General features: G+C 38.3%; 1 protein-coding gene across 1 annotated transcript in view; it reads left to right on the top strand.

Annotated features, from left to right (window-relative positions):
* Positions 1 to 22569, top strand: part of LOC131685944 (jmjC domain-containing histone demethylation protein 1) — a 47162-nt gene that overhangs the window by 1028 nt on the left and 23565 nt on the right. Inside the window, exon 2 of the mRNA XM_058969975.1 lies at positions 12203 to 12363. Within this exon, the coding sequence (XP_058825958.1) occupies positions 12203 to 12363 (161 nt within the window). The remainder of the gene's footprint in view (positions 1 to 12202; positions 12364 to 22569) is intronic.

The raw sequence follows: 22569 nt of genomic DNA, 5'->3' as shown, positions 1-22569 counted from the left end.
AAAAAACTTCGATCCGCCATCACATGCATTGCGGCATTTCATTCATTTTCATCATGCTTCGACGTCGAGTGTGAGGTGAGCCTAGCACAGCAGCAGTAGCAGCACATGACGAACGAAGCAGTGAGAAGCTGTTTTGGTCGTCGGGAAAGAGCAATGTGAGGGGGTGTACGGGGTAAAGACGGAGCGAATGGATGGGAAAAATGCCAAGCCTTGTTCATACGAAACGATGGACGGAACTTGATTCGCAGAGCTGGGAAAACAACACATCCAACATTTAGCAAAGACGTAAGCAAACTGATTACTGAATCTGATCGGTTTTCTAGCCTGCTCTGCTTTGGTTTTGCACCATTCACCGAAAACCGAAGACAGCCGAAGGCAAATACGTTTGCGAGTATGCGTAGTAGTTTGATTACCGACGGTTCGCAGTGTTGCCAGAGATAGTGAAAATTGTATGAACTAGTGTCTGGTTTTTTTTGACGATTAAAATACCCTCAGAAATGTCCTGTAAGAAAAAATATAGCCATTCTTATTAGTTAGGTAATTTGCGTTTCGCCTTCGTCTCATCAGAATTAGATGCTAACATAGTGTCGGGACTAAGCTAGTACAGGATTGATGCTAGCTCCAAAAGCGGCCCTTACACGTTCAATATTTTTATCAATACTAGAGAGTATTGACAAAAGTATTGTACGTGTAATTGAAAAAAGTTGTATTGACGATGTGGATTTCAAATGGGATTGAAATATAACAATATTGTTAATACTAGTATTGACAAAAATATTGAACGTTGAAGGGCCGTTAAAAACGAAAACACTTTGTTTTTTTTTACTTATTTTTATTTACGTGACTTTGATTTTTTTTTCATTCGTCACCCAAACACTGTGTTTTTCAGAAACCCTTAGTATTGCGTGACCAGAGGCAAGAAAAGGAGTTCTTTTTGGGCTATTGAGAATTAATAAAGTCGAAACTTGGTTTGGCTTAGCAAGGTAAGGCAATATGCGCTATGCTACGTTGCTCCTGTCGCTAGGTTAGTGTCAGATTCTAATGAGACGAAGTTGAAACGCAAATTGTTGCATATGTGTAGCCAATCGATGAACCACGGATTTTTTTTCGTTCACTAAACCTTTACACTTTGTTGCCTTATCTTCAAAATCGTGACCATTTTGCGAGTAAATCGTTACCAGGATTGGTTTGTCCACAAAATTCTGAAGGAACGAGTACACAAACATTCTTACTGGTATCATTCTTACCAGTACAGGACAACCACAGCACACACTACAAGACGGACCCCTCTTCGACTTCACTAACACGCAGATACTTGAGCAAGTAGAAAATCAGGAGAGCAGAACGACGGCTGAAATGTTCCATATCAAAATGCCAGCCAGGCAGATAGAATTGTAAACCTCCAGAGAGAATGTTGAACGTTCTTCGCAAAGTATGACGGACTAGTAACCAAGCTTCGACAGTGTGTGAATAGCAAGCAAAGCAGACAGCCAAACAGGATTAATCGTTCAGTCATTCAGTGGAATGTGTTTGAAGCGAATTTATGCTAGTTTGAATGTTAATGTGTAATGTGTTGTGAATGTGCTGTAATCCTTTATGAATTATTGTAACTTGGTGTGAATAATTTTTCGAAATATTTGCAGGCGTCAGACAATGTCTGAAGCGCCGAAGTGTAGTAGGTCGAAACGTTACGTATTAATTAAGATAAGAGGTTTCGTTTTTAATTTCGCCGAGAAAATTCAGCATAACATAAAATCACTTTCGGTTTGAGCACTTTACACCAGACGAACCCCTTAAATGTCGTTCCAAGGGCTCTTTCGAATCAAAAATTTCATTTTGATGCCAATTTAATCCAGAACGCATGAAAAGTTTAGAACTGATGACAAAGCCAAAACACAAATTTTGAAAAAATTCTTGAAGCCTTGGTAGTGAAAAACCTTGGCAAATAAAATTTTCTTGATGGACTTTGAACATTTTTTTAACCATCGAATTTTCCAAACGAACTGAACTGCGAGACGAAACACAACAAACAATTAGCAGGGCTTTAGGATTTCTATTAAAAGGAGAAAACAACAGACAGACTTGTTATTTGCTCACACATTGCGCACAAAGCGCGATAAACACCAAAGAAATATGCCAAAAGACGGCCTGCACATAGACATCGCTGCACTTGATATAGATAAGGCGTACAATACTGATGGCGCGAGGGAATCCTCTGACAACTCGATCGCTGGGGAATCAGAGGATGCCTGGTCTTCTATATTGAACGTTTCCTTCGGGACCGTAAATTTCGGGTCGAAATCGGCGGCAGCGGTTCCGGAATCTACACAGAGAAAACCGGAGTACCCCAGGGATCTGTACTGGCGTTCACCCTTTTCCTCATATCCATGAATTCGATATTCGCCACCCTCTCCGAGCGGATTTTTATTTCCGTATACGCCGACGATATTGTGGTAGACGTGACGGGACGACCAAGAGCAGAACGCGCATTAAGCTCCAAGCCGCCGTTAATGACTTCCTCAAGTGGGCAACCGAAATCGGATTCCGGCTATCTGCCAGCAAAATCTTTTACATCCACCTCTGCGGCTCGTTCCATCGGGCCACCGATCGCCCGATTTACACATCGGATACCCCGATCGCGTACAGGAAAGAGCCGACCATCCTCGAAATTACCCTAGCATAGCATAGCATATACGATTGCACAAATCGTGGGTGGCTGTACTATGATCAGCTAATAATTACCAAGATATCCGTCATATCGTGTCGCAAGAAAAAAACATTTGGGATTAAAGCATTTTCTTTATAGTAGAACAAGCATCACAGTGTACACCTGGCCACTTCCTTACAATCGTCGAGGAAGCGAAGGAATGTTAGTTCAATATCTACTTGCGAAAGGGCAGGGAACCCATACTACTTTCATAGATGATTCAGGAATAGGAGTTTGTGTTAGTAGGGTAGGTTATTTATGAGGAGCTTATCAAACTTTTCAGTGCAAAATAGATGTAACTTACCTCGTTTAGCCCGTAATTACAATAAGAAAATTATTTGGACAAAATCTATAAACATTAAAAAAATAACATTACACAATTTCACCTGCTCTCAACTAATTAGGGTGCAAAAATTCGCCTCCATCATTAGTGAATTCGTTGCATCAACTCACATTTGTGGAGTTTTCTGTGGTACATCCCTGAAATTCTTTATTTTCAAAATAACTTTTCTGGGTGATTTTCTAGAATTTCAAAATGTTCTAAGATTTTGTCCGGAATAAGAAAATACACAATTTTTGTTATGCAAGTTTTTTCTACGCGTAGAACCGTTCGGACTACCTCACCCTTAACCAGCTACCATATACTTCGTCTTGTCTGAGTTTATAGTCAATCCGATTCTAGCAGCTTCCATTTCAAAATGCACAAGTGCTTATTCGATTGCACTGCGACCAACGCCAAGATCTCGTGCTAATGGTGCTGTTCCTTTGCACATTCAAGTTACTTAAATTTTGTAATGCGGTATCAATGTCAGCTTTATTTTGTAAATCAAGGTCATGATTAAAATTATTCTCAATATAAGTTTTGTACCTTTTCCAATTCGCTTTGTGATAATTGAACACTGAGCTAATGGGATTGGAAACAGCTTCTTGAGAAAGTGAAAAAGTTACTGGAAGATGATCAGAATCAAAGTCTGCATGTTTAATCAATTCGCTACAAAAGTGACTTTGATCTGTCAAAACCAAATCAATTGTTGATGGATTTCTTACACACGAATAGCACGTAGGACCATTGGGGAACAAAATCGAATAATAACCAGCAGAGCAATCATTAAAAAGTAGTTTACCGTTGGAATTGCTTTGAGCATTATTCCAGGCTCGGCGTTTGGCGTTAAAATCATCGATTATGAAGAATTTCGACCGATTTCTTAAAAGTTTTTGTAAGCCGCCTTTCAAGAAATTAATTTGCTCGCCACTGCACTGAAAAGGCAAATAGGCTGCAGCAATAAAAATGATACCAAGATCAGTTTCAACTTCGATACCCAAACTCTCGATCACCTTGGTGTCAAGAGACGGCGTAACGGAATGTTTGATCCTGCGAATAACCGCTATTGCGATTCCTCCGCCGAATTCAACAATTCGATCAAATCGATGAATAACAAAATTAGAGTTGCTCCTCAATTTAATATTTGGTTTTAAAAAAGTTTCGGTCACAACGGCTATATGCACATTATGTATCCTCAAGAAGTTGAAAAATTCGTCTTCGCACTTTTTAATGAATGAGCATTCCAATTTAATAGATTTAAATGATTATTTAAAGTCATTGTTAAACTTTAATTGCATTACAATTTTGTCAGCAAATTCCCACCCCGCTAGAAAAGCTTCAAACATGGAGGTAGAATTTAACATAGCAATCATCGTAGGTAACATAGAGTCTTGCAAGTATTTTAATTTTTCTTCCGTTACGCTACCTAAATCCATTGGACTAATGGAAGCGTTGGGTGCAAACGAGTTTGTAGGCGTGGTACCGGTAGCCGTTATTGTAGGATGGTGTCACGGAGGTAGAAGAAGTCGTTAATCTATTTTGAATCGGATTAAGACGTTTGGACGTGTTTTCTTGAAGTGTATCTGAAGAAGTAGGTATATTTCTTATTTGTTGTTTTTGTTGTCTAGAACGAGAATTTATAACTTTTTCTCGAACAGGGCAACCCCAGAAATTCGATTTATGAGTTTCGCTACAATTAGCGCATTTGAAACTTTTTGTGGCTTTTTTCACCGGACAAGTATCTTTCGTTTGCGATTTATCACCACAGATCATACATTTGGAATCCAAATGACATTTTTTTGTGCCGTGCCCAAAGCCTTGGCATCTACGACACTGGGTCAGATTTTGAATTCTGCCCCCAGTAATGTTCCCACTTTACTAGCACGTGGAACATAAAACGTGCTTTTTCAAATACTTTCAAATTATTAACCTCATTACGGTTAAAATGAATTAAATATAGCTCCTGGATAATTCCAGAGCGTACTGGCGTGTCATCGTCGGTAGCCTTTCTCTTCATAAGAATAACTTGTGAAGGAGAAAAGCCAAGTAAATTTTTCAATTCGTTGGATATTTCATCCAAACTTTGACCTTGTGGTAGCCCTTTCAAGACAGCCTTGAATGGTCTATCTGTCTTGAAATCATATGGATAAAATTTATATAACTTCTCCGTAAGATACTGGAGTAGTCGTTTGTGGCCAATCAATTCCTCCGCTGTAACTCGACATTCTCCTCTTCGGCCAATCTGAAAAGAGACTTTCACGTCCGGAAGGAATGTCGAAAGCTCAGTTCGAAAGGCCTTGAAGTCGGAGATCATCACTGTTATCGGCGGAGGTAATTGCGTTTTCTTCTCATTGGTATTGTGCACAATGCGAGGAAATTTACAAATTTCGTTATCTTTCGATAAAACATCGAATGAGTTGCTGCAATCAATTGAATTTTCGGGTGGAGAAGATACTCTTTTCCGTTTAGTTTTAATTTTTGGTACACGGTCTTTCTGGGAGGACACAGACATGTCGAAAGAATTAAATATTTCTTTAGGTTGAATTATTCTTGGAAAATGTTTTTGTCTTGAAAAAGACTGATTGAGTAGAAAAAGTAGGTTGTCTTGAGACAGACTGATTGTCGAAAAAATATAGGTAGTCTTGAGACTTGAGACTGATCGAGCGAAAATATAGGTAGTCTTGAGAAAGACTGTTGCTGTTAAAAAACTCTAAGCTATCAGGAGCTATCAAGATTTGTGGCCGGTTCGAACGAAGGTTCAAGCCGGTATGTTCCATGAACCACTAAGAGGAAGTTTACCAAGTGTGTTCGTGCAGTTCTTACCTTCTTCTATCTCCGTTAATCATTGTTGTTGTTTTTATTTTCATTTTTGCAAATAACTTGGGAAGAAAGTGAACCCCGTAATTTATTGATATATTGGTCTTTTGAAGTAGAATACTTCTAACGTTTCAATATGGGGGTCCTTTTTCAAAATTTTTTGCTGAGATATTTTCCCAGTCTTCAAATGCGATTGACTTCCGTTGTACTGATCGGAATCGCTATATTTTTGCACTATCTGATCGGAAGTATGTGCACGTATATTGTATTTGATCCCGTAAAATGTACGTCTATTACTGATAACGAAAATAATGTACTTTGTAAAGGTGGTAATTATCTGCGCTGATTGGTCCGTACAATTCAACCAAGCAGCGAGCGTGGTTAGGACTGCCTCTTTTTTATCAAATGAACTTCGCCAGGTATAAAAACGGCACATAAGAGAAAATTTTGCTTTCTGACCTCGTAGTAGTTGCTACATTTTGTGTCAGCTCAAACTCTTCGGTGGGAATGTATTCAATGACTGCCGCCAGGCATCATTCCACCCAATGATGCACAGGCGTAGCGGAGTTCAATGTGCAGATTGCAAGTGGGCGCGTGCGAAGGGGTGGTTGAGTGCGAAAGACCCCACTCTCTTGCTCTTTAAATTATGCGTGGCGGGCTCAGATAAATTCCATATTAACTTTTGAATAGGGCTAATAAGATTTGTAAACGAACTATTGTTTTGCTGATTTTTCTTATTTTGTTATAATTTCAACACAGAAGACATTATAATTTTTTACCAATTTTACCAAGGGTAAATATGTTGATTCAAGTGTATTTTTCATGAAATTCATCTCGGCAGCGGAGTAATGAGCAAAAGAAGCTTGTTCACAAAAATCTCATTAGCCCTTTTGAAGAATTAATATTGAATTCATCATTTGGTTAATTTTCTTTTGGCAAGCGGTAGTATGATTGACGATGACGATTTTAATAGCATTGGTTGTTATGTTGTGTGAAGGAGATGATGTTGGCTTATTGGATACTGATATAACATGTTTCTGCCGTTGATTTGATACTCGGGGCACACTGGGATAACTTTTTACATTTCATCTATGTATATGCTGTTATAAACACAGTTTAATTGTATAACTGCTGCATGTTCGACGGGATTTACAGACATGTCGGAATTCTACAGACTTTTGATAGACTCCTACAGACGTAGCACGAAATCTACAGACTTTTAAAAGAGTAATAGCATTTAGCAAAATTGTACTACAATAACTGTATTCGACTACGAGTGATTCCTTCATTAATAGTATTGAGGGATTCCATGAGAAACCGGCCGACCGCAAAATATGACCATCGTCGATTCGAACGAAACTTTGCAGGTGTGTTCGCTGTATGAATCTCCATGATATTCTCTGGCAATTGGAATATTTAATACAAGAGTAATTTTTCAAAAGGGCGTAAACGTTTCTACGCGTATGAATTTCAATTTTTTTTTGTTCGATTACTGTATTTTATACAGCAAAACTATCTGAGAACAAGTTACAGGGAATGAATCATTTGAAAGTTACATGAAAGCAACCAAAATATATTTCAACCATAGGGTCTGTTGATTAAACTATATAGTTGAATCATATGTTGATTGTTTTCATGTAACTTTAAAATGTTTCACAATATCGCCTTGATGTCAAAGAGAAAGTTGCAGGAACGTTTACGGGCTTTTTGAAAAACCTATTATTGTTGATGGAGAAACGCGACTAACTTATGAAAAGGTCGTAATGAAACAAAATAATTGTGTTGTTAAAACAAAAGTTAAAATATCTCGAGAACTACTACATTTTAGAAATTTGTTGTTAAGAGCATTTCGATTTAAAATGGCGTTTAGAATCATATTCAAAAAGAAAATTCTATTTTTGACTGTAAATAGTAAGAATTATAAAAAAATGTCAAAAGTTGTTGTTAGGAAAACTTTTTTATTGAAAGCTTCTCCAGGATCCAAATACACTAAAAAAATTGCTTTTACGTCTTTAAAACGATAAACATTAAATTTTTGACATTTTTTGATGGGGTAACGCGAATAACTTTTAAAAAGAGCATAATTACACGAATTAATAGTTTTTGAAAGAGCAAAATTTCAAATATCTCGAAAACTATCGCATTTTGGAAGATTTTTGTTAAATGCATTTTGATTTTAAATGGTGCTTAGAATTATATTCTGTAATAGAATTACAATTTTGTATGTCTATTAGTATGAAATTTAAAAACATGTACGAAGTTATTGTTAGGAAAACTTTTTTACCGATTTTTTCTCCATCATGCAATCACATTCAAAATGTTTCTTTTCTCTTTAGGTTTTTGGTAACAAAATATAAAAGATTTAAAAAATGGGTTTTTTCGCAATTTAAATTTTTATCATAAGTTTTTGTTTTTTTGAAAAATGACACAACATTTTTTTCAGTGTATATTTTTTTCAGACAAGTATTCATTCCCTGTAACTTGTTCTCAGATAGTTTTGCTGTATAAAATACAGTAACCGAACAAAAAAATTTTGGAATTCATACACGTAGAAACGTTTACGCCCTTTTGAAAAGTTGCTCTTGAGTCAAAATAATCTTATTACCTGTGGAAAATATTTAGTCTTGCATGACGGTGAAACGTGTAAAGTTTCATTGGAATCTAAGATGGTCGGTCACGATTTTAAAGAATTTCGGACGGATCTTCGTGGAATTCCTCTATTCTAATTTCAATCTATTTTTAAATTAATATTCTAGTGTAATTAGGATTTACACAACCATCTAGAGACATTTACAGACATTTTAATATTCTTCTGCAGACATTTCATAAAAAATGTGGCATCGCTGCCTGACACTACATTCGTTGTGGGTTATTATCATACGTGGCAATTGCAGGGTTATTGCGAAAACTCCACGCTAGGAAACCTGCTTGGTGAAGGTTTGAACATATTATGTATAGGGTATTCGTCTTAACTCTCTAATGCTGACATTCCACGACCAAATGCCCTTCTGCTGGCTCTTAACTGTAAAGTAAGTACAATTTACAGTAAGTCCAAAAACTATTTGTTATCCCATTTGGCCCTTATGCTACGTTCACACTACAGAGTTAAACATGTTATAATAATTAGCAACAAGAAAAATATCATCAAGATAGCGTTAAAACACGTTTTAGCTCGTTGTGTGAATGTAGTATTAATTTACTTTATTTGTACATGCCATACTTTAAAGTGGCCTATTTCTAAAAATATTCAGCAAGTAAATGCATTTTGAACCCATTATACATATGTGTAATGAAAGATTCAATAATCAGGGCCGGTGGGTAATATGAAACCTTGAAACAAACCTAACATTTGAATTTTGCAACGCATGTTTCTCGGGTGCACGTTTGAAATTTTCAAGGTATGATCAAGATTCCATTTGCACAAACGCGTCCCAAGTGATTTATGTGAATGTAATGCAAGCGTATGTAGAGGTAGATGGGATAAAATACATCCCTAAGAAAATATAATCATAACTTAGCTAAAGACCATCAATTGTAAGAATTTAACTAATGATATCATTTAGCCAACATGTTACTCTGAAATCACAATCGCTTTGCAAAATATTCAGGAACATGAAAATATTCAATTTTTCAAAATCAATGTGTATTCTACTTCACTTCGCTTATGTCTCTGACATTACCTACCCATCTTTTTTTAAGAAAAATGTCAAAATTAATACATTTTATCGGCTTTAACAAATGATAAGCATAAAGTAACAAACATATGAATAACTTAGTTGATCTATTGGTCTTTTTATATGAAAAATGCCAAAATTATACATTTTATCGGCGACTTTTTTATTTTTTCTATACTAATGGAGGCGCATGGTACTTCGCTCCATATTATTATGTAAACATGATTTCAAAAAGTGCTTTAACAGATCATTTAGCACAAGGTAACAAACATATGAATAGTTTAGTCAAATGAAATAAAAGCACCCAAGGATTAAGTTTGAAAGTATGTTTACAAAGTGAAATGGGTGTCAAGCACCATGCGTCTCCAGCAGTATAGAGACAATTCTGAAAACCGCCGCTTTTACTGAATACTTTAAATTATATTAAAAAGCCCGCTGAACAAAAAGTTTTCCACATGCATCTTTTAAATTTATATTGTTCGTCTTCTAGAGCTCCGCGCAAAGCAACTGGCAACAACTTAGCATCGACTGCCCCAGTACCAGTCAGCGACTCTCGACACGAAATTTGTCTGACCGGTCCGGTGCTGATTCACTCCCAGTGGAGTACGTCGAGTGAGGTGGACGTGTTGTCCGGATCTCGCCGCATGCTATCGATAGAGCACGCAGGCAGAGCTCAGCGTTGCAGGTTATTACTTCCCAAAAGAACGAATTTCGGCGAACATCGAGGCAGAGAGAGCGATAAATAAAAATAATTTTCTGTTTTCGTCATTACCGGGCCAGATCGAAGGGAAGGAAGCGAACACGGATGCGGGTATCAAAGAAGTTGGGTTGCGCCGAAAATGTAGCACTAATAAACAGAATGAAAAACACACTTCGATCGAACAACCATTGGCGGTTTGAACGTGGTGAGCCGCGGATGAAGGCAGCAGCTATGTGACTGGTTTGCAGGTATCGCGAGCAGTTTCAAACTGTGGTCTGTGCTGGCGTAAAGCGGGCGGTCATTTCTCAGAAGGATAACTAACAACGCTAAGGGAAGAGAATGCGATACAACATACAATCAAGATGTGCGTTGTAAGAAGAATGCCGATCTTTTTAGCAAGTTTTTAAATATGTTTCAACGAAGATAAGCGAAACAACGAATGGCGCGAGAATGTAAAACCGAACATTAGAATAAGACAATACTTCTGATAATGCCACTTATTTTGAACAATCCCCCCGAGTAACGCCGGTATAAACTATGCCGGGACGGTGATCAGTGAGCCGATCGGGACTGGACGATGAGGAAAGTGAAATGTAAACAGCGATTACGTGTTCGCGTCCATGTGCGTGCAGCAGGGGCACAGGGTAAATTGTGAGAGGAAGATGCGGCATGGCCCGTAATGTCTGACTGACTAGTATTACTGTACAGACCTCGCCACCTATTTTGCTATTGATGGCAGTGCTGTTTTATATTTCATATAAGTATGTTCGCAGAATAATCATAGAGGCTTTTATTATAATCGACCGAGAGAGACGATATGCATGTGTCAGTCTGGAAACATGAAGATCGCGATCACGTGCTTGTTTCGGAAAACTGGACGTTGGCTCTGTTATGGATTCGTTGTTTATCTGTACAAGTTGTTTGAAAATTAATTTGCGTTCAGTAAACATGAGTGTTTGGATTGGCTGTGATCCAGAGATTCTAAAGCACGATGAGTAAAACACAAGTAGTATTGTCTCCGGAATTATAGTTAGCAATTTTTAATTTGTTTATTTTGCAACTGACAGATTGCGATACCCTGTAAAAATAAGAGCTAATTGTATTGTTCTTACATCCAATCAGTTTTTTCTCTTTTAATGTCGATATCTAGTCCTGCTTTTGAGTACATCTCCAAATGACAGGAGAAAGTTCTTTGCCAGCATGTGTCATTTGTGTGGGATGGTAATAAAGTACAATACAATATAGTACGTTTTGCTATTTAGAATTTGGTAAAATATTGCACAATGAAATTTCGAAGGCTTAGCTTTGCAGAAGTATGGCCACCGTAAGAATACTTTCTACTGAGCCATTGTAAATATAGCATTGTAGTGCTGAAAATAAAATAAAACCAACTAATGAAAGGTCGTTTATTCAGCTATGACACCATCGACGTGTATTACCACGGATTCGTCATCGGTGACATAAATGTTTAATTTTACAATCGTGAGAAAACAATCATCTACTAATTGTACGAATAATTAACAAGTCATCTCACGAAAAGGCTGTAATATAATTCTTACTGGAACATCTTTTCTCTGAGCAGTATGTGTCAGATTTGTGTCATGCCTAGAAAGTTATTCTGGACTCGAGGATCGTTTCTCGTTTTCACCATTGAAGACTGTCGCTATAAAAGAAAATTGAAGTCATGTTTTGCTATTAATTCCAGCGCTAGTTGTCAATCCTCGAGGAATATCGGCTCTTCCTGAATTTCCTTCAGCCATACAATCATCATCCTTTAACCCCTATCATTTCTTCAAAGCTACAAACATCATTTGGCACATCCCCAAATTCATACCTACAGTGAACACTGTACATACACCAAATTATATACCTACCCGAAACTAACTCGAAATTTTTCGCTGTTTTTGTTTCATGTTTCGCCTCCTTCGGATTCGCGGTACCCATTCTGTGCTCCTGCAAACAAACAACAAACCACACCACAGCGCGAACGGAAACAACGTAAACTGTACTCGGAGGAGTGGACCCTCGGTGACGATGATTACGAGGGAGCGCGCGGATTCAGCGTCGCCGAGAAGCTAGAATCGGCTCGTTTCGCGCAGTCCGGAATGGTGCGCGAGATGAAAGGCAGCGATCTCACCGTCGGGTAAGTGGATGTGCAGTTTTCGCTCTACGCTCTCTTAAACACTGTACACATATAGTATGTAGCATCATGCATAATGTTGATGATAGAAACGTTTGGGGGAAAGTATGTTGTTATGAGCACTCTAGGAAAGATGGATATTTTGCGTATTTTTTAACGACACTTAGTTTTGGAAAATCTTCATAGGTTGACATGGTCGGTATGGTTATTTATCCAGTTAACTGAGGAAAAACAAACTATTTTCAATACATCAGGATTGTTTAACCGTTGTGTCCAACAAAAAACACCTTTAACACGTCGACAGGTTATCAGGGTACCTGCTCATTACTATGCCAATTTCTAACCGATTGGAACGGTTTTTGATGTTTTGGATTCAGGAACTCATCCTCTGATAGAACTAAATGTATAATTGCACCTATTTTTGGAAAATCCCGATTATCGTGGATTGGTCAAGGAGCTGATACTATTTATGAATGTCATCAGCTTACTTGCGGTCAAAATGCTGGGAATTTTCGCGAAAGCCTGTTTCTGGTCGTTACAGCACACTCTGAAAATTTGTTCCACAAAGATAACATGTAGTCTCTTGATGCGGTTCCAAGAATTTAGATCAAGAACCAGTAGCGACTGACTCAAATGGCATGTTCCCCAGGTCGATCGAAGATTTGTACCTTGCCGTGATTTGTCTTTTCACCATTTCCTAATGGGAAGGATTGAATACAGGGCCGGCGAAACACTTTTTTTCCCGAGTGGGTAGTAAGATTCGGAGTGATTTCTACTCGTAGTGACGAAAGTTCAGACATGGTGTATGTAAGTGAAAGTGAAAATTTCCGGGTAATACTTGGTGACTATTTGGAAATACTGTTTGTTAACGGGCTGTGTGATCGACGGCTCAGCAAAAATATGTTTTTTGATTACTGATACTACAAATGTTACACAGCTACGTACCAATTACACTATACTTCTAAATTTCGTTGCATTAATTTTCTGCTTCCTCCGATAAAATCTTTGCGCGGGTACTGATGCGCGCATGATAGTGTTGACTATAGGTATATCCTACAACAGACATCCCCTCTGGCTCAATGGAGGTCGATTTGAATATTTCTCCGATGGCAAAATAATGCCGATAAATCTCCTTTTATATATAAATTATATTCATTTAATGCAATAGGCCCCTGGAAGGTCTACTTCCGGACCGAAGATAACCCATTTAACATCATTAAAAAATCGCGTAAACTAACAGCAAAAAAAGTCGTGTAACTTTACGTCTTGCCAGATGCACATAAAAGGAGCGTCGCAATTCACATAAATTTACATGTAATTACATGCAAAAATGTGAGTTTTTCGGTTTTTCATCAAAAGAGTCACAATATTTAATTTTACATATCATAGCATGTAAAATCCTAATATCGGATGGAAAAATATGTCGTTACGTTGTTTACGTCAAATGTAATTTTTATTTTTTCTTAGAGTGTACAAAACTCGGCCGTGTACGAAGAAGTATCTTGTATACGTACCCGCCTGGGAAGTAGAGATTGATGGTGTGGTCTCCGACAGGGGTCCTTAATTGCGAATGGGTTTGACTCCTTCCATAACCCTTTGCTTCAGTCAGACAAAATTCTGGTTTGCAAGCAATTGTGTTCAGCAAAAATGGACGATTAATTTCTACGCTCCATTGTCCGCTAAAGAGAAAGAGTCTAACAATCCCATTGAGGGAACATCTTCTAATGTTTCTATAAATCCTCTATAAATCCTCCTTCAATCTCATTATCAGAAGGCAAAAATTAAGCCCGCACGATAATAAGCCTGTTCTAATGACCCTGCCACTTCTAGCTTTCCGATCTGTTTACTTCACATCCTTGCTCTCACTTGAGTACTATGGCTCTAAGTTTCATAACTTTCCCTACCCAGTAATCTCTAGCTAATTGAATGTCGTTAAAAACGTAAAAAAATTTCGAAGAAAGAAAATCATTTCCTCTCATAAGCTTCCTCGTAAAGGCCTGAGAGTGTCCTTTGATGGGTGCTATTTCTGTTATATTTCATTCCCATGATTTTCCTAGGTTTTACACGATGTATTTGGTTAACTTCCGACGAAGATCTTCCACAATTTCAACATTATTCGCCAGGGAATAGTTAATCCTCGAATATTGAAATTGTCGGTTGTTCGAATCAAATCGTACCTCAACTGGTTCAAGAAAACTTCAACTTCCACGGTATGCCATAGGGTTGTCTTCGCGTTGACAACCGATCTATCTTACTGCATGATATTCGCGACAATTTCTATATGATCATAACTTCTCCACCGTTAACAAGCTCGTTGAGTTAGTCATTGTAATCGACCTCAATTAGTGTACCTATTGATTGGAACAGCTATGCGTCCACCAGGGTTATCATATTCACAGAGTTTTCTGTAATGTCACAGATTTTTTTCATAGTTTTTTATCACAGATTCTTTTTCAATGATGGCAGATTTTTGACATTTTGATAAAAATTTCACAGATTTTTGGAAATATTGTTGCTTTTTTCACAGATTTTTTGGAAATTGATACCAGATTTTTTTCCTTTTTTAGTCATCACAGATGGTAAAAAGATTTTTTGACCGAAACACAGATTTCAATGTGGCATCCCTGGCGTCCACTGTATTCGAATCAATCGAATCAAAACAAGAAATTCCTCCGATGGTTGACTGGCTTGATTATCGACACTGCGATTAAAGGCCAGACGAAACAAGATCCGGCTCGAACAGCAGTGACGGTCTCCGACTTCGTGGTGGATAGAGAGCACTCAGAATTGTACGTGAAAAGGTCCTATAAGGACTTTTTGAATGTCGGATCGTTCGATTTTTACCGAATATACGCAACGTTAGAAAAACAAATAAAAAAAATCTAATGAATGCTGAAAACGCGGTTATTAGCACTGGTTTGTCGACGGATTAACGAGAGAAATAATGTTTCATCTGGTGGCTAGATCCAACGTTGTGTATTCTATTCAACCGAATACACGGGACCAAGAATCCTATTTCGGCGACAACAGCATTCCATGTAGATCTACACTCAAAGAATGGATGTTTCGCGATGAAATGATAATACTTTATTTAAACATAATGATTGCTCTTTGAACACACAAATTTATCTGATGCTCACGCCAATCATTGTAGTGCGCATGTCACTGTAGCGTTCGTTAGATGATAAGAGCTATGCATCGCTTCTATACTAATTATTATGACAGTAGTGGTGAGGGTGATCATAAAAGAGGCTGTGCTGCATATATTTACCCTACAAAACTGATAGTTTTATATTTACCCATCAACGGCCATGTCCACATCGTTACAGTTCTAAGGATGTCCTCCATTCAATGGAGCATGGAAAGAACTCCTTGCATTTCTTGGGGAAACATGGCAGTTCCTTAGTTCTTTTCTGAAGAATCATATCAGATTGCCTTAGTTTGACTTCTGTTGCATTGCTCCATTCCGGGTAATGAGAAGGCGGATATTCAGAATAGAATGGTAATGAGAAACCTTTTAACGGCATTTAAAGATGATATTCATGAAATATCACGTATCTTCAATGAGTTTTTCAATATTTATTGTCAGAGGATGCTCGAAAATTAGCAAATTTCGTGGAATAATGGAAGTTTGAGAATCCCAAAGGCACAAACAAGCCTTGCTTCAAGGGGATGGAAAAGGCTCGTATCTTCATTCGGATGGTATCTCGTATCATGTCCAGTCATTATACGTTGCATCTCCGGTATAGTGAGGTCGTCGAGATCAGTCTCTGTGCTTATGGTGACGATTATTGCGACATTAAACATGTTGTCTGGTCGTGCACCTAGTGCCCTAGAACCAGATTTCCGCTAAACGAATCCCTTCGGCCTCGTTCCAGTTCGAGATGTGCTAGCTATTGTCGATCTCCCTATAAATCTCTCATATATAGATTTTTAAAGGCGATAGATAGCCAAATTTAGTTATCTCGTCTCATTTGGTTGATATGCTAATGGCTACGTCTAAAAAGAGTTCCCAGCGGATCCAAGGAGAGCAGTCGCCGATCCGGTTCATGATTCTTCCATTTGCCATAAAGCTACAAATTTAATTTCTTTTTTCCCCTGTAGTTGTTGCCCGCCATCATTCCACTTTCCCTGATACGGTCTCTGCTACTCTGATGTCGAAATCAATTCGTGTATCTTTTGCCTTCCTTATAATAAGCCTAATAGTATTTCTCCTTATTTCAAATGTCAACCAAATAATAGTTCGCGCTAAGAAAAATAATATATATCTAGTCTTTGAAAACATTTCTAATTGCATCCTTTAGTCCGACTAAAAATTGATTAATATTTTTTCTGCATTTTGTTCTGAATTCCTTGTTTTAAGATGTAGATTTGTCAAAATATATTACTAAAAAAATAAGTTCAAATTTTTAACAGATTTTCATTATTATACCATAGGTATTTTCAATAAATTTAAATTCTATAGAAATTTGCATCTGAATAAAAAATGAAGCTCTTTTCGCTACGGTATTTAGGGAAACAAATACTGCATCCATTAGTTCATTCACGATAGTTGATCATAAATGCGGAATTCTGTGCCACCAATAATGGGAATCTTTCCTGGATGGCGCTCATTTATGCGATGGCAGGTGGATTAGACACTCTGTTATTCCGTACTGCGCTGTGATAAAAAGTCAAGTCAAAGGAATTGGCGAAAACCCTCATACTGAAGAAATTTAGGATCTGGCCAATTTTCTCTGTGGTTGCCAGAACCAGTCGTCACAGGATACTACAAGAAAAACAAAAAATGAATTAAATTTTCAAATGATTTAGTATGGGTTGTAAGTCTAGTCCCCAATATAACACAAAACCACGTTTGTATATCTTAATATTCCCTCAAAATCATAATTTATAGCAAAAAACTATTTTCTGGGACCTCCGACACCAAACAATTGATTAGGGCATTTTCAGGAGCGTTTTATTTTGTATAGGAGTTTCAAAGTAGAACTGGAACTGAAACATTCACATCCCCAGCAGCGCGTTTTGTTTTATAATTTCGAACCGTTTTGTTTCTAAACTTAAAACTGTTATACGACTCCGTTCTATTTGTTGCTGATTTTAAAACACGTTTAGAAGTGTGCTTTAAATACATGCAAAGTTTTCAGCACATTCATGTCTCGCCATGCCTTCAGCGTTACTGCATACAAATCTATTTTTCCCCAGTTTATCGGGTCTAAGTTTTTTATTTATTAACAGATTAAGGCCGAAGCGGCCTGTGCCGTATAAAAAAGATTCCTCCATTCCACTCGGTCCATGGCCGCGCGTCGCCAGCCACGCAGTCTGCGAAGGGTCCGCAAATCGTCTTCCACCTGGTCGATCCATCGTGCTCGCTGCGCGCCACGTCTTCTTGTACCGGTCGGATTGCAATTGAGAACCGTTTTCACCGGGCTAGTGTCCGACATTCTGGCTACGTGCCCGGCCCACCGTAGTCGTCCGATTTTCGCGGTATGACAGATGGGCGGCTCCCCCAACTGCTGATGCAACTCATGGTTCATTCGCCGTCTCCATGTGCCGTCTTCCATCTGCACTCTACCGTAGATGGTACCAAATACAAATATGTATTTGATGGTACGCAGCACTTTCCGTTCGAAGACACCAAGTGCGCGTTGGTCCTCCACGAGCATGGTCCAGGTCTCGTGCCCGTAGAGAACTACCGGTCTAATCAGCGTCTTGTAGATGGTCAACTTCGTACGACGGCGAACTCTGTTCGACCGAAGTGTCTTGCGGAGGCCAAAGTAAGCACGATTTCCTGCCACGATGCGTCTACAAATCTCTCTGCTGGTATCATTGTCGGCGGTCACCAGTGAGCCCAAGTATACGAACTCTTCAACCACCTCGATTTCGTCGCCACCGATGCAAACTCGAAGCGGGCGGTTCTCATTCTCTTCTCGTGAACCTCTTCCTATCATGTACTTTGTCGTCGACGTGTTGATGGCAAGTCCGACGCGCTTGGCTTCTCTTTTCAGTCTGATGTAGGCTTCCTCCATCTTCTCAAAGTTTCGTGCAATAATATCAACGTCATCGGCGAAGCCAAGTAGCTGAACGGACTTTGTGAAAATCGTACCACTCGTGTCGATCCCTGCTCTTCTTATTACACCTTCCAGCGCGATGTTGAATAACAGACACGAGAGACCATCACCTTGCCGTAACCCTCTGCGTGATTCGAAGGGACTCGAGGGCGTCCCTGAGACACGTACTACGCACATCACCCGATCCATCGTCGCCTTCACTAATCGCGTCAGTTTGTCCGGGAATCCGTACTCGTGCATAATCTGCCATAGCTGATCTCGATCGATAGTGTCGTATGCGGCTTTGAAGTCGATGAACAAATGATGTGTGGGCACATTGTACTCGCGGCATTTCTGCAGTACTTGACGAAGAGCGAACACCTGGTCCGTGGTAGATTTCTTGCAACTATTAGCGCACAAATAAATGGTGATAATCACAATTATTAGCTTTACTTTTTGGTGAGGAAATCTTGTCTAACCCCAAAGTTATAACTGTTCGAAAACGTAGTTGTTCATAAATAACAGGTGTAAGTAGGGTGTTCGAGACGACACTAAGAAATTTTTACGACGCGGTTCGCGGCGGAAGGTTTGTAAAACGATACCCAACACGTGGGAAAATGAACTCGGTTCGGAGCAATGACGAGATATGAAGTGTTCTGTTCAATTGATTCGACTGCTCATTTGCACATTCGATAAGCGTGGCCGGCGGGTAGCAAAGCGATCACAATAGGGTATTGTTCTGTTGGATTGGATCCAGCTATGTATTTTTATATGTACGTAGGGTGGATCTAAGCCGTTAATAATAAGATTATGTATTGCATGTTTAGCTTTAGTAGAATTTAAGTATAATTTGAAATTTAGAATTTAATTATAAGTTAAGTATTTAACATAGGGGTTAGCCCACTACTCGGGTTCTTGTTCGCCCGGCGTACCCTTCTTTTCAGGGCAGCCTAGGCGCTTCTACAGAATTTCGGATTTTCGTTTCACAACAAAAAAAAGGTAAACAAACAAATGGTCGGTGTTAAGTCAGACCGGACTAAGTGACAAAATATTGATTTCGAGAAAAACGGTTTAAAGGTTTTAATCGCAGCATCCTCTATGTTATAATTGGAAATTATTTTTTGTAATAATTTTTGTTTATGGTTACATTTTTCAAATCTGGCAAAAGTCGAATGTAGCTGAAGAAATTCTTTATCCGGTGTTATCGTTATCTCATTTTTTGATGTTTTGCGACTTAGTCCGGTCTGACTTAACACCGACCAAATATACTAATAGATTTACCGACTTTTATTCCACCAAATCTCCTCTTTGCTGCACTCTGTCGATGAAGTTGATCAGCTGCTTCTGACGATGGCGGGCAGTTTCTTCCGACCGGCCGAGAACACAACGGCCGCGTTCTCCAGCTGGTGTCGTTGGCTGTTCCGGCAGCTGACTTTTAGCTAGGGAGGTGAGCTTGGTTCCTTTGTTGGAACCTCCCTAGCGACGATGGCGAATTTTCACCGGATCTACTCGCTCCCCGCGAGAGATCCCAGAAGTTACCGCAGGGTACTTCCCAAGGAGCACCTTTGGCCACCCTGCTTCGCTCTCCTTGACGTTTAGCTGTGAAGGAGAGCTGGGCTCGTTCGGCTGATCCTTCACAGCGAGAGCGGAAAGGCGTCTTCTAGGTCCTTTATACTTATCCGGGGAAGCGAGTTGCTCCTTGGCGCTTAGCTTCCTTTTCCGGCGACCCTACACCAAAACACTTGAGTACCCGAACCACGGGTCGGCACTTTTCGAACGGGATTGTCACCGTCGAAGACGCGCACTTCACCGCACAGGTTATTGTGGCGGGAAACTGTCCCGGAAAAACAAAAAAACTCGGGGCGTCTGTTCGATGCCGTGGTCCGTCACTATCTAAAAACTCGATGGCCGCCTCTTCCGCTCCACCAAAACAAACACCATCACCACAAAACCGCACCGCCGCATAACTGTCATCTCCCTATAATTAGCAATCACTTTTACAGCGAGAGGAGAGCGGTGACCTACCTAAACCTTATGTTTATTATATACAAATGTTCAACAAAAATTACTACACCTATCATCACAAACAAAACCGTTCACAAACGAGAAAATGAACAAAAATTTACAACTTTAGTGTGAACGGTACAAAACAGCGGTGAGCATAATTTTTGTAAACAAATACACTCTACGGAGTGTATAGTCAAAAAAAGGTATATTTCCACCCAGTGCTAAATTGTTACCCTGACGAGTTACACAGGGTATGCAGAGGGTTAATAAAATCAATAAAATGAATAGAATGAATAAAAAAACAACATGAAGAAAGTGATAAAATGAATAAAAGTGATTTCTTTCTATATATTTTATCATTTTTCATTTAGTTTGCTTTTGAACAATAATATGATTGAAATAAAAAAAAATCCGCTATATTAAAAAGTAAGAGAATTAATAGAATAAATTAAGCTGTGTTTAATTAATGTACTAGATTAAATTAATAAAATTAATTACTGAACAAAGTTAGTTTGATTATTAAAATGAATAAAATTTTTTAGCCCGAAAAATAATATAAAATTGCATAACACGAAAAAAGTGAATAAAATAAATTGAATGAATGATACGAATAAGATGCATGAGATAATAAACTGATCGGAATGCATACAAAGAATGAAATGAATATAAGAGATAAAATGAGGTCAAATGAACAAAATGAATCATCAAAATGCTAATAGAAAAAAAATTAAAATGAATAAGTCAAATATTTAAAATTAAAAAAATAACCATTTTTTTCATCCTCAAATGAATGATCTGGAAAAAATCAGTATATAGAATAAAATTTAAAAAAGTTAGTTAAATAAAGTAAATGAATAAAACGAATTTCACGAATTCCAAAACCATTGTTTCCGAATATTCTGAGTGTTTGTGAAAATCTCATTGCAAATATCACGTTTTCGTTCTTTTCTTGACAGCGTTTTAAGATTATCTGGTGTTTCTAGTTTATTGGTGGGCCTTAAGGGGCCGTACACAAATGACGTAATTTTTTTCGGCGATTTTTAACCCCTCCCTCCCCCTTCGTACCATTTGGTCACAAAGTCTAACCTCCCCCTCGTAAATAACGTAGCATTTACCTACCCCCTCCCCCTCGTCACAACCAAAACGCCCGGGCGATGAAAAAAAAAAATTGCATATGTTTTTCAATTATTTTTAACCCTCCGGAAGTCGCGTATATGGCCCACTCAACGAGCAGCCTCCGGTGCCCAAAGACGATTCGTTAGCTTTTCAGAGCAGTGTGCACTCAGTGCACCAGCGCGACTGCCGGAAGGTTAATACGGTTCAAAATGTTTGACGACTTTTATCAACATTTTCATTATAACAGCAAATTGCGTGCAAAACAAGCCTATTTCATGACAAATATAGTGTTGATAGTTTTGTTTTGTATTTTATATGTCGAGGGGAGCATGAAAACAAGTTCTCTCAGTTTACAATCGTGCAGCTGCCAATGATTCTAAGAACCATACGTTCATCTAAAGTACTACATTTTGTTTGGTTGAATCCGAAGTGAAAATTTAATTCAGCTTCCAAATTAAGTCTACTAGTTAGCAACATTAGCTAACTAATGTACACACAAAAAAATAATGAAAGTTAAACGACATGTAAATCAATACGAATGTAAACAAACAAAGATTGAATCAAAACTTTGATTGAAAATTGCGTCAAAATCAATGCACTCAGTTGGAGCATCAAGGAGCATACAATTTTACACATTCATTCGTGTAATATTACATGTCATTCATTTTACAGCAATATGCGTGTAAACAATACATTGAAGTGCATTGGTTTTCCGTTTGAAGAAACTGTAATTTTAAATCCACGTGTAGAATTATAATAAAATTCGTTCAAGAAAGCACGTGTGTGGCTTTTGGTGGAAGTTAATTTTACATTTATATTCATGCTCCAAATATGTGCATGAAAATAAACTTAAAATTACAAAATATTTTTTTCTGTGTAGCAAGTTAAATCCGCATACAAAATCTTTTCGTATTTTTGTGAATTTTGTATTTCCGCGAATCGTAAAATTTACCTCATGAAAAACCGCATCAAAAGTAACTTGTTTGAATTTAAATTCATTTTTCTTGGTAATGGAGGATCATTACATTTTTTTCTCTAA

The sequence above is a fragment of the Topomyia yanbarensis genome, chromosome 2 (genome assembly GCF_030247195.1).
Source record: "Topomyia yanbarensis strain Yona2022 chromosome 2, ASM3024719v1, whole genome shotgun sequence".
Taxonomy (NCBI): Eukaryota; Metazoa; Arthropoda; class Insecta; order Diptera; family Culicidae; genus Topomyia; species Topomyia yanbarensis.
This window is presented reverse-complemented; position numbering and strand designations above follow the sequence as displayed.